The sequence below is a fragment of the Cyprinus carpio genome, chromosome B9, assembly GCF_018340385.1.
Source record: "Cyprinus carpio isolate SPL01 chromosome B9, ASM1834038v1, whole genome shotgun sequence".
In the NCBI taxonomy this organism is placed as follows: Eukaryota; Metazoa; Chordata; class Actinopteri; order Cypriniformes; family Cyprinidae; genus Cyprinus; species Cyprinus carpio.
This window is the reverse complement of record NC_056605.1, coordinates 25,918,788-25,932,761: the sequence shown is the minus strand read 5'-3', so window position 1 is coordinate 25,932,761 and position 13,974 is coordinate 25,918,788. Positions and strand designations below refer to the sequence as shown.

Here is a 13,974-nt window from a genome sequence, read left to right as displayed (position 1 = left end):
GGGGCGCCTTCCATTGAGCTTCCAGAATTCATGGAGGTTGAACAGGGTTCAGATATACATATTGTTGCTAAGATTAAGGGCTGTCCATTTCCAACCCTCACATGGCAGAAGGCTCCTCCTCACAAAAGTGAAAACAAGGTTGATATTGAGTATGATGAGCACATCAACAAACTTGTTTCTGATGATAGCTGCACACTGCTGATCCAGCAGGGCAAACGCTCAGATACTGGCCTTTACACTCTTACTGCCAGCAACAGCCTTGGCACCGTTTCCAAGGAAATGAGGCTTAATGTTCTAGGTATATTTCAACAACAATTTTTTTCATATGAAGAGATGTAGATGTAGATGTAACACAATTATTATTTTAAACAGGGCGTCCTGGGGCTCCATCTGCACCCATCAAATTTGAGGAAATTCGTGCTGAACAGATAACGCTGTCATGGCTGCCTCCTAAGGATGATGGTGGCTCCAAAATTACAAACTACACTATTGAGAGACGTGTTGCCAACAGGAAGAGTTGGATACCTGTCACTAGTGAACCCAAAGAGAGAATATTCACAGTCGAAAATCTAATGCCAGGCCATGAGTACATTTTCAGAATTAGGGCTCAAAACAAATATGGTGTTGGTGAGCCTCTTGATAGTGAACCTGAAGTGGCCAGAGATGTGTTCAGTAAGTATTCATTCACCTATTTAAAGTTTATCTTATTAGAGACATGTTGTATGTTTAGATTACATTTATTCCACTTTATAACACTGATGTTATTTTATGTCTATTTTTAGTCCCACCTGGCCAGTGTGACAAGCCAACACTTTCCAGCATCACAATAGACTCTATGACTGTGAATTGGGAAGAGCCAGACTCAGATGGAGGCAGTCCAATTACAGGTTACTGGCTTGAGCGTAAAGAAACCACATCTAAACGTTGGAACAGAGTAACCCGTGATCCAGTCAGGCCCATGCCACTTGGTATATCACACAGAGTCACAGGGCTCATTGAGGGATCTCAGTATTTGTTCCGCGTGACAGCAATAAATGCAGCAGGATGTGGACCTCCAAGTGAGCCATCTGATCCAACATTTGCTAGAGATCCAATAGGTAGGAAAACAATACATTGTGATTGACAACAAACATTTTTTATTAATAGAGACTCAAACTATGATAATTTTCTATCCATTTTCTTGTAGCCCCTCCTTCGCCACCAACCCCGAAAGTCACGGACTGGACTAAGACTACAGCAGACTTGGAATGGATTCCACCGTTGAAGGATGGAGGTTCAAAGATAATGGGCTACCATGTTGAATACAAAGAGGAGGGCACAGAAGCATGGCTCAAGGTTTGTTTAAGATTTATGTATACCCAAATTTATCTATACCCAAATATTTTCATTTCAGCAAAACATGTTCATAAATTCTTTGTACATTACAAAAAATCTTCCTTCTGTTCCAGGCAAAAGACAAGGAAGTTAGAGGAACTAAACTTGTGGTCACTGGACTGAAAGAGAATGCATTTTATAAGTTTAGAGTTTTGGCATTTAATGCTGCAGGTCTGAGTGAACCAGGTGAAGTTGCTGATGCTCTTGAAATGAAGGACCGGATAAGTAAGTCTCAGTGATTTAACATTCTCCAAATGAAGTGTTATTTTATTGCTTGTGGGGAGGAGAGGTGTACAAAAAAGGATATATATGCAATATGAATTTAATGAAAAATTGTTTTGCCATTTCAGTTTTGCCAGTCCTTGAGCTGGACATTTCAGTAAAGGAGAAGATGGTTGTTCATGCAGGAGGTGTTATTCGTATCATCGCGTATGTGTCAGGCCAACCTCCACCTGTGATAACATGGAGCAGAGATGGGTATCCAGTCCCATCAGAAGCTGTTATTGAAACCACATCAATCAGCTGCTCCATGGTAATTAAAGATTGCACTAGGGCACAACGAGGTGTTTATACAATAACAGCCAAGAATGATGGAGGTGAAGTGAAGAAGTCTGTTATTGTTGATGTTCTTGGTAAGTGAGAATTGTCAGGCACAGATAATATACACATAACTGTGAAATAGCTACATTAGGGAAAGTACAGTTTCTCATCTTATTTTGTTACTTCAGATATCCCTGGTCCAGTGGGGGCACCATTTACAGCAGAAAACCTCACAAGTGATTCATGCAAACTGAACTGGTTTTTCCCTGATGATGATGGTGGATCTGCCATCTCCAACTACATAATTCAGAAACGTGAAGCTGATCACAAGGCTTGGACATCTTGCTCCTATACAGCTGGCAGACAAAATGCTATAGTAAATAATCTGGTGCTTAAAAAGGCATATTTTTTCAGAGTTGCAGCTGAAAATGCAATTGGAGTAGGTCCTTTCTGCCAAACAGCATGTGAAATTGTGATTAAAGATCGTATTAGTAAGTATTTTTCTTTGTTTTTCTAAATAGCTTGAAACTATATTAAATGCAACTGTAAAATAAAATTGTATTGATGGTAGCTAATCATCATTTGACCTTCTTTTGACTAGATGTTCCAGAACGTCCAGAAGACCTTGAGGTGACTGCCATCACCAAAGACTATATCAGTGTGACTTGGAAGCCACCTAAGTATGATGGAGGGTCTGAAGTGATATCCTACATTCTTGAGGCTCGCATGATTGGCAAAGACAAGTTTGTCAGACTGACCAAAGAGACACTGATGGACAGGAAATACACTTACGATGGTCTTCGTGAAGGCGACACATATGAATTCCGTGTTAGTGCAGTGAATGAAGTTGGTCCAGGCAAACCATCCTTCTCCACTAAGCCAATTACATGTAAAGATGAACTTGGTGAGTGTTTTTTTTTAGCTCTTCAACTGTTCTTCATTTGGTGCACCACATTACACAAACTATTATCTCAGTGTTAATGATGTGATTTTTTTTTTCTTTTGCCCATTTTAGAGCCCCCTACAATTGAGCTGGACTTCCGTGATAAGGTTGTTGTTCGTGTTGGTGAAAGCTTTGCACTCCAGGGACGGTATACTGGAAAACCAGCACCATCTGTCACCTGGTCAAGAGATGACAAGGAACTAAAAGCAGATGACCACATCAAGTTCAAAAACACTACGACCACAATGTGCCTGGGTATTATTAAAGCTCAGCGTGGACACAGTGGAAAATACTGCGTGACAGTTGAAAACTGTACTGGTGCTCGTAAAGGCCTCTGTAATGTCACAGTTGCAGGTAAGTCTCATGAAACGAGAAAGGTTTGCCAAATATAAACTGATATATGAATATAAATATGCATATAAATACATATTTTGGACCCATCCTATATATGTATATTTTGTGCACTTTTAGATCGACCATTGCCTCCAGAGGGACCAGTTGTATTTGAGGAAGTTCACAGAAATCATATGGTTATTTCCTGGAAGCCCCCTCTTGATGATGGTGGATGTGAAATTTCTAACTACATCATTGAGAAGAGAGATGTAAACAGGGACATGTGGACAACTGTTACATCTGCCACCACAAAAACCCACTGCAAAGTACCTAAACTTGTAGAGGGTCGTGAATACATCATGAGAATTAGTGCTGAGAACATGTACGGCATAAGTGACCCACTGGAATCAGAGGAGATGAAAGCTAAAGATTTATTCAGTATGTAAAAACAGAAAAAAATATTGTCCATTAAAGCTGTAAAATTTTATGTTTTGTTGCTGATATTCTTCACCTTATTACAGGGGTACCTGAGGCACCTGAGCCTCCCACCGTAAAAGACGTCTTCCATGATTCAGCACTGGTAATTTGGAACCGTCCTCGTGATGGTGGGAAGCCCATCACAAACTATATATTGGAGAGAAAGGAACCCTCAGCTAAGAGATGGTCTCGCGCAACCAGAGAGCCAATCTACCCTGCTACACAGTATAGGGTACAAGACCTCGTTGAAGGCTGTGAATATGAATTCCGTGTTATGGCAGAGAATGAAATTGGCACTGGAGATCCTAGCCTTCCCAGTAAACCTATTCTTGCTAAGGATCCCATTGGTAAGCCTTAATAATTTGATGGTTTCTTTTTCTTAATGCATATCAAGAAATAGTACATTTGATAATTCTTTATTCACTTATTCTTTAATAGTTAAGCCAAGCCCACCTGTTTTGCCTGAAGCTGTTGACAAGACTAAAGATTCTGTAAGTCTGTCATGGCGTGTTCCTCGCCATGATGGTAAAGGAAAACTATTTGGTTACTTGATTGAGTATCAGAAGCCCGGTGCAATCGAATGGATCCAGGCAAATGAAACTCCTGAATCATGCCCAGACACCAAGTTTGTTGTAACAAATCTACCAGAAGGTGGAGAGTTTCAATTCAGAATTATGGCTGTGAATGCAGCTGGAAAATCTGAGCCTGCTTATGTCAAGGAACCAGTGAAGGTTCATGACAGACTTGGTAATTTCTTCCTTTTTCTTTACATATTCAGAAAACAGTAGTGTTGAAAGGTAGCTGTTGTTTTATAATTAAACTTATTTAACTGAAAGTATGTTATTTAAATATTGGAAGGTAAAATAATATTAGTAATTCCTATCCTTCTAATCTCAATTCTCATGCAGAGGAGCCAGAGTTGCTGTTAGATGCCAATATGGCACGTGACCACCTTGCCATGGTTGGGACAGACATCACACTTAGTGCCAAATTTAAGGGGATGCCAATTCCCACTGTCTCTTGGAAAAAGAATGATGGTGAAGTTCCTGCTCATTGTCTTATTGAGGTCACAGCAAGTGGAAGCAAACTTCACATTAAGAAGTGTACCCGTGCTGACTGTGGCAATTATACCATCACTGTTCAAAACGCAGCTGGAACAAAATCTGCTACATGCACTGTTCTTGCTCTTGGTATGAATGTTTTAAGAACAACACTTAACAGTAAATACATTGTCTATAATCAACTAGTTATCTAGATAAATAAATATATTTATATTTATTTTTTATTTAGATAAACCTGGACCACCAAGGAATTTAAAAATCTCTGAAGTCACAAGTGAGTCAGCTTACCTGACATGGCAAAAGCCAGAAGATGATGGTGGTGCTGTGATCTCCCACTATGTTGTGCATAAGAAAGATGTAGCAGCTGAAAACTGGGTTCCAGTTTGTGCTGCATCTAAAAAGCTTAGCCTTATGGCTCAATATCTGATGGAGGGAATTCAGTATCTCTTCAGAGTTGCAGCTGAGAATCAGTTTGGGAGGAGTGCATTTGTTGAAACCACCAAGCCCACCAAGGCGGTTGATCCACTTTGTAAGTGTTAAATATAATGTTACTTTTAATAGCTTGACTATTTTATACCAGTTTGTTAAATTAAATTGTATATTTTTACCTAAAGATCCTCCTGGTCCACCCAAGAATCTGCATCATGTGGATGCAGAAAAAACTGAAGTATGGCTTCAATGGGAGTGGCCTGATCGCACAGGTGGAAGTGAGATCACCGGATTCATTGTTGAGCATCAAGAAGAAGGTTCCACTGACTGGGTGACCTTCAAGACTGTCAGCAATCCTCAGTGCCATGTTACCGGACTTGTGGAGGGCAAAACATACAGATTCCGTGTAAAATCACAAAATGCAATTGGCATTAGCCGACCAGACACCAGTGTGCCAATTACTTGCCAGGAAAAAACCTGTAAGACTTACACATATTATATTATATTATATTATATTATATTATATTATATTATATTATATAAAAAATTACTGACAACACATTACATTTTATTATTCTCAATGTTAATTAAAATATTCTTTTTCAGTGGCTCCAACTATTGAAGTTGATGTGAAGCTTATTGAGGGTCTTGTTGTGAAAGCTGGCAGTACAGTCGTCCTCCCAGCAGTCATGCAAGGAATTCCAACTCCAACACCCAAGTGGCAAAGTGAAGGAAATGAGCTTAAAACTGAGGGCAAATTTAAGATTGTTACTGAAGGAAATTCAACTGTCTTGACTATTAGTGAATGTGTCAGAACTGACAGCGGAGAGTATGGTCTTACTGTCGCAAACCCTGCTGGAAGCAAGTCTGTTGCTCTACATGTTACAGTCCTTGATGTTCCATCTGCTCCAGTTGGTCCCATAAATATCCTTGAGGTTACCCCTGATCATATGATAATCCAGTGGCGTGCACCAAAAGATGATGGTGGCACACCTTTGATGAACTATATTGTTGAGAAAAAGGATGTCAAGAAGCCTTGGGAGCCGTGGTCAGTTGTGAGTTCTGGAAGCACAAGCACAAAGGCCAAAGTCCCACGTTTGGAGAAGGGACGTGAATATATTGTACGTGTACGTGCTGAGAATAAAATTGGCATTGGTGCTGGCCTTGAAAGTCCTCCCACTATTGCCAAGCATATGTTTGATCCACCAGGTCCTCCTGGCCAACCAACATGTTCTGACATAACAGAAAATGCTGTAACCGTGTCATGGACTGAACCAGAAACTGATGGTGGAAGCCCTGTGAGTGGCTACATTGTTGAGCGCAGGGAGATGACTGGTAAATGGATTCGTGTCAATAAAACACCAGTCTTGGATGTAAGATACAGGGTCTGTGGTTTGTTTGAGGGCAATACCTATGAATTCAGAATCTTTGCTGAAAATGTTGCTGGTGTAAGTGAGCCTTCATATCCATCAGACCCAATAAAAGCTAAACGTCCAATTACTCCTCCGGGGCCTCCAAGTAACATTAAGCTGAAGGACTGGAGCAAGTCATATGCAGATCTGGTATGGACCAAACCTTCCAGAGACGGTGGCAGCCCCATCCTAGGCTATGTCGTTGAATGCCAGAAATCAGGTTCTGCAAAGTGGGATAGAATAAACAAGGATCTAATCAAGTTTTGTGCATTTAGAGTGCCTGGACTTAGTGAAGGCACAGAGTACAGATTTCGTATTAGAGCCTCAAACAAGGTTGGAGATGGTGAGCCAAGAGAACTCACAGAAACGGTGCTTGCCAAAGACATTCTTGTTCCCCCTGATGTAACTGTTGATGTTGCTTGCCGTGACCTCCTAACAGTTAGAGCAGGGCAAATCATCAACCTTGTAACCCGTGTTAAGGGCAGACCTGACCCTGAAATCACTTGGACTAAAGATGCAAGAGCTTTAGGGAGAGATAAACGCACTGAAATGAACAATAACTTCCCTCTTGTTGAGCTGGTAATTCAGGAAGCTGTTAGAGCTGATTATGGAAAATATGCAATTCTAGCAAAGAATAGCAGTGGTCAAGCACAAGCTACAATTATTGTCAATGTACTTGATATTCCAGGAGCCTGTCAGAATTTGAAGGTTGCTTATGTGACTAAGGACTCGTGTATGGTTTCCTGGGAAAATCCAGAGGATAATGGTGGCACTGAAATTACTAATTATATAATTGAGTGCAGACAACCAAGTCAAAGAGGATGGACAGTTGTTTCTTCTGACTGCACCAAACGTCTTTTAAAAGCTCCACTTGTTGAGAATTGTGAATATTTCTTCCGTGTGAGTGCAGAGAATAAAATTGGAGCTGGTCCACCAACAGAAACAAAAGCACCAGTCCTTGCTGTTGATCCAGTTGAGAAACCTGGTGAGCCAGAGAACTTCCAAATTGCTGAAATCGGCAAGACATTTGTCTTTCTCAAGTGGAAGAAACCCGAATACGATGGTGGTAGTCGTAACCTTGCTTACCATATTGAAAAGAAGCCTAAAGATGCAGATGAATGGGAACGATTACACAAAGGGGCTATAAAGGAAACCTATTTCATGGCTGACCGATGCATTGAGAACCAAATTTATCAATTTAGAGTTCAAACAAAGAATGAGGGAGGAGAGAGTAACTGGGTGACAACAGCTGAAGTTCTTGTAAAGGAGGAACTTGTACAGCCAGAGCTCAAAGTCAAACTGGCGGGTGTTCTTGTTGTTAAAGCTGGAGATGCCGTTCCAATTGAGGCAGAGCTTATAGGTAAACCACAGCCTGACGTAAAATGGTCTAAAGAAGGTGACACTGCAGATATCACCAAAAGCCCAAGGGTACAAGTTGAAACTGGCACTAACTTCACAAAATTCCTGCTCACAAATTCAAGACGTGGGGATACTGGAAAATACATCATTACTGCAACAAATACTGCTGGAACCTGCTCTGCCGAGGCGAAGGTGAATGTTCTTGACAGACCAGGTCCTATTAGAGACCTGAAAGTGTCAGACATTTCTATGGACAGATGTAAGCTTACATGGGAGATACCAGAAGATGATGGTGGTTGTGATATCTATAACTACATCATAGAAAAATGTGAGACAAAGAGAGGGGTATGGTCAATTCATTCAGCAGCTATTATTACCAATTCAGCTAAAGTTACTCGTCTTATCGAAGGAAATGAATACATCTTCCGAGTGAGAGCTGAGAACAAGATGGGTGCTGGCCCTGCTGTTGAAACTGAGTCCATTGTTGCAAGAACCCAATTCAGCAGACCAGGTGCACCTGATGCTCCAGAAGTTACCAAAATTACAAAAGATGAAATGGTTGTCATGTGGTGCTCTCCTGATAATGATGGCGGAAAACCTATAACTGGTTATATTCTTGAGAAAAAAGAAGAGCATGCCATTCGTTGGGCCCCTGTTGTTAAGTCCCCAATTGCAGGGACACAGATGACTGTTACAGGTTTGCTGCCTAATCATGAATACCAGTTCCGTGTCAGGGCTGAAAATGAAATTGGAGTTGGAGATGCAAGCAAGCCATCCAGATCATTCACTGCAAGAGATCCAGTTGGTATGTCCAATTACAGTAAAATAACTGATAAAATGTTTGTTTGTTTTTAGTTGGTTTGTATTTACAGCAAAATTTGTTTGTTTTTCAATTTGCAGAGCCTCCTGGTCCTGTTAGTAACTTAAAGGTGGCTGACAGCTCAAAGACATCAATTACCCTTGCATGGACAAAGCCTACATATGATGGAGGTGCTCCTCTTATTGGATACGTCGTTGAGCTAAGAGTCAAGGGAACAGGCAAGAAGGGAGATGAAGGCTGGAAAAGGTGCAATGTTGCTGCCCAGTTGATCGGAACAGAATTCACAGTCTCAAGTCTGGATGAGAAGCTTGAATATGAATTCCGTGTTTCTGCACAAAATCAGGTTGGCTTGAGTCAGCCAACTAATCTTGGGGAAGCTGTGACACCAAGAGAAGTCTTGGGTGAGTTTCCATAGACTACACTTAAACCTTATCAGCAACATTCCTTCCTAATTCCTTGTGTTTTTCTATTTTTTATTTTTTTTTTTACAATCTTCAGAGGCCCCTGAGATTGATTTGGATGCAGAGCTGAAGAAAGGTCTGACTGTTAGAGCTGGCTGTCCAATTAGATTAGTTGCCACAATCAGAGGCAGACCCGCTCCTAAGGTCTTATGGAGGAGAATGGGAAAAGATAATGTGGTTCAGAAGGGCCATGTTGATCTCATCGACACTATGACATTCCTTGTGATCTCTGAATCTACCCGTGATGATTCAGGCAAATATTCATTGACTGTATCCAGTCCAGCTGGGGAGAAGGCAGTGTTTGTGAATGTCAAAGTACTTGGTAAGTAAAAAAACAAACAAAAAAACAAGCTCCCATTTTTTTATAATTTTTTCATGATTTTTTACTGCTCATCTGCCATATTTTTAAATATGTCAAATGAGTGTAAAAAAAAATCACACGGCTAAAACAAATGTAAATATATTAAAGGTGTCATAGAATGCATTGATACAATATTTTAAATTGTTCTCCGGTGTCCCCAGATTGTGTATGTGAAGTTTTATCTCAAAATACCCCACAGATAATATTTTTATAGCTTGTTGAAATTGCCACTTCTAGGGTATGAGCCAAAACGCGCTGTTTTTTGTCCCCTTTAAATGAAAATGAGCTGGTGCTCCCTCCTCCCTTATTAGACGAGTGCGGAGCTTCAAGAGCTCATGCTCGCGGGGATACCGGTGTTACGGTTTAACTGGTGGTGACCATGTTACTGATGCTTACATTGCTTCCAAATGCCATTTTTAACTACCACATTCCTATTTACGATCATTCTGGTAGCACGTGAAGGCAGCATTAGTGTAAACAGGCAGAGACAATGGTAGCTTTAGCAACAATAGCCTTACAGAGAGCCAAGAAGCTCTTTTGGAAAACAAAATATGAGGTGTGATGCTTACTTTGTTTGGAGTCTGGACGTTTGTGCTTGAAGCGTTGGTATCAATCCCTCTTTCAGAAGCAATCTTAGCACAACTCCAGCACTGAACTGACCCTCGTTTGTGAGAGAGTCCAGCATAAAATGTTAGCACAAACGTATAGGACTGTTTTTTTTTTTAAATTTCCGGGACATTTCCTTCGAAAATTAAATTTATCCACCGTGTCCTCAGCGGTCTATGGAGACTCCTATGTTCGTTGGTGCATCCCAACACACAACACTTTTAATGGCTGTTTGTCGCTGACATTGTACCTTCAGCAGCTACAGCAACAAAACAGTAATAGTGGGCCGCTGTTTCTCACTCAGGGCTGTGTATATGCTAATAGGGCAGAGAGCATCACAAATGGACAGGATTTTCCCAGACTATGATGTCATAGTAATGCGAAATCTGGAACTGCTAGTTTGGAGAGACTGATTATGATTTATTAGAATTATAAAACAATGAGTGGGTGGTTTTTTCCCTTAAAGGGTGGTTGTTTTCACACACTGAGGCCACACAACTGTTCAAACACCTTATAAAAGTGATTTTTGCATTCTATGGCACCTTTAATGTATGAAAATACATACATTTTCTAACTTTTCAACTAAAATGTATATAAATTTATATTTTTATTTTCAAAACAGATACACCTGGACCTGTTGTTGGTCTTGAGGTCGCTGACATCACAATGTCATCTTGCAACCTCACATGGTCTCCACCTGAAAGTGATGGTGGCAGTGACATCACTCATTACATTGTTGAAAAACGAGAAATTGATCGCAAGACTTGGGCAACAGTGAAAGCTAATGTTGATAACACCACATTTAAAGTTACTAATCTCGTCCCAGGAACAGAGTATTGCTTCAGGGTCATTGCTGTAAATGAGTATGGTTCTGGGGTCCCAAGGGTTACAGCTAAATCCTATCTGGCCTCTGATCCTATCAGTAAGTGTATTCTTAGTAAAACAATTTTAAAGGCTTTTAGAATTCTTGTTAAAAGGGTTTTACTATAACAATTGTGTCTTTTTCCCTCAGGCAAGCCTGACCCACCACAAAAGGTTGATGTTCTGGAGATTACTAAGAACAGTGCAACTGTGGGATGGGTAAAACCAATGCGTGATGGTGGGGCTAAAATTGATGGCTACATTATTGATTATCTTGAGCTTCCAATGCCTAAACCTCCCAAGATACCAGTGGCAGCTGAAGGTGAGGTTGAGCCGGGTGTAGAGCCGGTGGCTCCACCCCCGCCTGAACCTGTGGTGGAGGAAAAGAAAGAGGAGAAAAAGGAGGAATGGACGCCGTACACAGTCGTAAAAGATTTAAGCATCTCAGTTGCTGGATTAAAGGAGGGAAGAAAATATCGCTTCAGAGTGGCAGCAAAAAATGCCATGGGATCCAGTCTTCCCACAGAGACCAGAGAAGCTTATGAGATCAAAGAGCAGATGTGTAAGTTATTAAATCATATATTACTCAAACATATTTTGAACTACACTTCCACTAAAAACCTGTTCAATCATGTTATTTCTTCCCAGTGGAGCCCAAAATCATCATGCCTGAGCTTGTCACTGCAAAGGCAGGAGCAAAACTGAGGGTTGAGGCTCTTGTATCTGGAAAGCCAGCACCAGTATGCCAATGGAAACGGGGAGAAAATAATATAGTCCCATCAAGCCGTCTTGCGGTGCACAAATCTCAGAACATGTGTGTGCTCATCATTAAGGATGTTTCACGACAAGACAGTGGTGAATACATCCTTGTTGCAGAGAACAGCACTGGAAAAGTTGAGCAGACTTTGAAAATCATCATCAGAGGTTAGAACTTGTCATTTTCACCATGACGACCTTCAGTAATAATGTGTTATGTGAACATGCAGTTAATTTTTCAACAAACATTCTTATGTCTCAGATATTCCTGGACCACCTGAGCCACCATTTGAGATCAGTGACATAGATTCTGATGCCTGCACACTCTCTTGGAACAAACCAACTGAAGATGGTGGTAGCAATATCACTAATTATGTGGTTGAGAAGTGTGATGTAAGCAGAGGTGACTGGGTTACTGCTCTTTCCAGCTGTGGCAAAGCTGGCTGCAGAATCGGAAAGCTTATTCCTGGAAAGGAATATGTTTTCCGTGTTCGTGCTGAGAACAGATATGGTATTTCAGACCCCCTTACATCTGAAAGGATGGTTGCTAAGTTCCCCTTCGGTGAGTTGAAACACAAGCATCAGCATCATCTGTCAACATGCAACAGATGATAAAAATGTTGCGGCCTGTTTGTTAGTGTTTAACAATATAATCTGTTTTAGATGTTCCTGGTGAACCTTTGAACTGCCGCATCAACAAGGTGAACAAGGACTGCATGTTTGTGGCATGGGATAAGCCCGAGTCTGATGGTGGCAGTCCAGTTACTGGATACTACATTGAACGCAAAGAGAGGAACAGTCTCCTTTGGGTTAAGGCTAATGATTCTGTTGTTCGCACAACTGAATATCCTTGTGCTGGCCTAATTGAGGGTCTGGAATACACTTTCAGAGTGTCTGCTATAAACCGAGCTGGTCAGGGCAAACCAAGCAAGAAAACTGAGTTTATTACAGCAAGAACACCTGTTGGTATGTGCATCTAAAATTAAATGATTTCTTAGGTATAAATGTCTGCATATTAGATGATTATGTTCCATGTTTTTCTGTTGTTTTATTTTTTTATTTTTTTATTGTAGATGCTCCTGGAAAACCAGAGGTGCTTGACGTGACTAAGAACTCAGTTACATTGGTTTGGACCAAACCAAAGAATGATGGTGGAAGCAAGATAATTGGATACTATGTTGAAGCGATGAGGCTTCCAGGAGACACTTGGGTGCGTTGCAATATAAGTAGTCAAAATGTGCCTCGTGAGGAGTACACTGCAACTGGGTTAGAAGAGGGTGCTAAGTACCAGTTTAGGGTAATTGCCAAGACAGCTGTGAACATTAGCAGGCCGTCTGAAATCACTGACCCGATTCTGCTGTCTGCAGAAAATGGTACGCATTTTTATGTTTTGTAAATGTCTTTTAAAATGTTTTCTAAATGGCAGTGATGTCAATTGCTGTTTGTCTTACTGATTTTCTCTCATGTTTGCTTATCTATAGTACCGCCAAGAATAGAGCTTTCAATACAGATGAAAAAGATGTTGCCAGTAAAGGCTGGATCAGATGTTTGCCTTGAAGCTGAAGTTTTTGGCAAACCAATGCCCAAAGTTACATGGAGCAAGAATGGAGAAGTGTTGAAAGCTGACAAAGAATTCAAGATGTCTCAAAAGAGACATCTCTTTTCTCTGAGCCTTGATGCAGTTACTAAACTTCATATGGGAAGTTATGGAATTCTTGCAGTAAATGCAAGTGGTTCTACAACTGCAGAAATACAACTCAAAGTTTTAGGTGAGTAAAATTATAATTTTATTCCTTATCTAAATTGTCACTAAGATGAGATATAGTATATTTGTGTCTCCTTTTGGCAAAATAATCATATATTCCCCTTACACAGATATACCTGGCCCGCCAGCCTCTATGAAGTTTGATGAGGTACTTTCAGAGCAGATCAAGTTGAGCTGGGAGGCTCCACTTGCAGATGGTGGTTCTCCAATTACAAATTATGTTGTTGATAAACGTGAGACAAGCAGAGCTAACTGGGCCCAAGTTTCTGCTAAAATCAGTGGCGATACAAAAGAATGTTTAGTGGAGAGACTGATTGAGGGGCACGAATATCAGTTCCGCGTTCGTGCCGAGAACCGCTATGGTACTGGTGATGGTATCATATCGGACCCTGTTGTTGCAAGGAATCCCTTCAGTA

The 13,974-nt window shown here is 40.8% G+C and overlaps 1 protein-coding gene across 1 annotated transcript in view; it reads left to right on the top strand.

The window, feature by feature from the left end:
* LOC109090096 (titin-like) overlaps nt 1–13,974 on the top strand; it is a 139,445-nt gene that overhangs the window by 77,339 nt on the left and 48,132 nt on the right. Inside the window, exons 128-153 of the mRNA XM_042730523.1 lie at nt 2–298; nt 373–672; nt 783–1,097; nt 1,187–1,335; nt 1,449–1,599; nt 1,725–2,006; nt 2,103–2,405; nt 2,516–2,818; nt 2,930–3,211; nt 3,329–3,628; nt 3,712–4,014; nt 4,106–4,414; nt 4,576–4,857; nt 4,958–5,257; nt 5,343–5,636; nt 5,764–8,733; nt 8,829–9,149; nt 9,247–9,531; nt 10,799–11,098; nt 11,189–11,599; nt 11,686–11,961; nt 12,056–12,355; nt 12,457–12,759; nt 12,867–13,166; nt 13,275–13,562; nt 13,669–13,971. Of these exons, the coding sequence (XP_042586457.1) occupies nt 2–298; nt 373–672; nt 783–1,097; nt 1,187–1,335; nt 1,449–1,599; nt 1,725–2,006; nt 2,103–2,405; nt 2,516–2,818; nt 2,930–3,211; nt 3,329–3,628; nt 3,712–4,014; nt 4,106–4,414; nt 4,576–4,857; nt 4,958–5,257; nt 5,343–5,636; nt 5,764–8,733; nt 8,829–9,149; nt 9,247–9,531; nt 10,799–11,098; nt 11,189–11,599; nt 11,686–11,961; nt 12,056–12,355; nt 12,457–12,759; nt 12,867–13,166; nt 13,275–13,562; nt 13,669–13,971 (10,227 nt within the window). The remainder of the gene's footprint in view (nt 1; nt 299–372; nt 673–782; nt 1,098–1,186; nt 1,336–1,448; nt 1,600–1,724; nt 2,007–2,102; nt 2,406–2,515; nt 2,819–2,929; nt 3,212–3,328; nt 3,629–3,711; nt 4,015–4,105; nt 4,415–4,575; nt 4,858–4,957; nt 5,258–5,342; nt 5,637–5,763; nt 8,734–8,828; nt 9,150–9,246; nt 9,532–10,798; nt 11,099–11,188; nt 11,600–11,685; nt 11,962–12,055; nt 12,356–12,456; nt 12,760–12,866; nt 13,167–13,274; nt 13,563–13,668; nt 13,972–13,974) is intronic.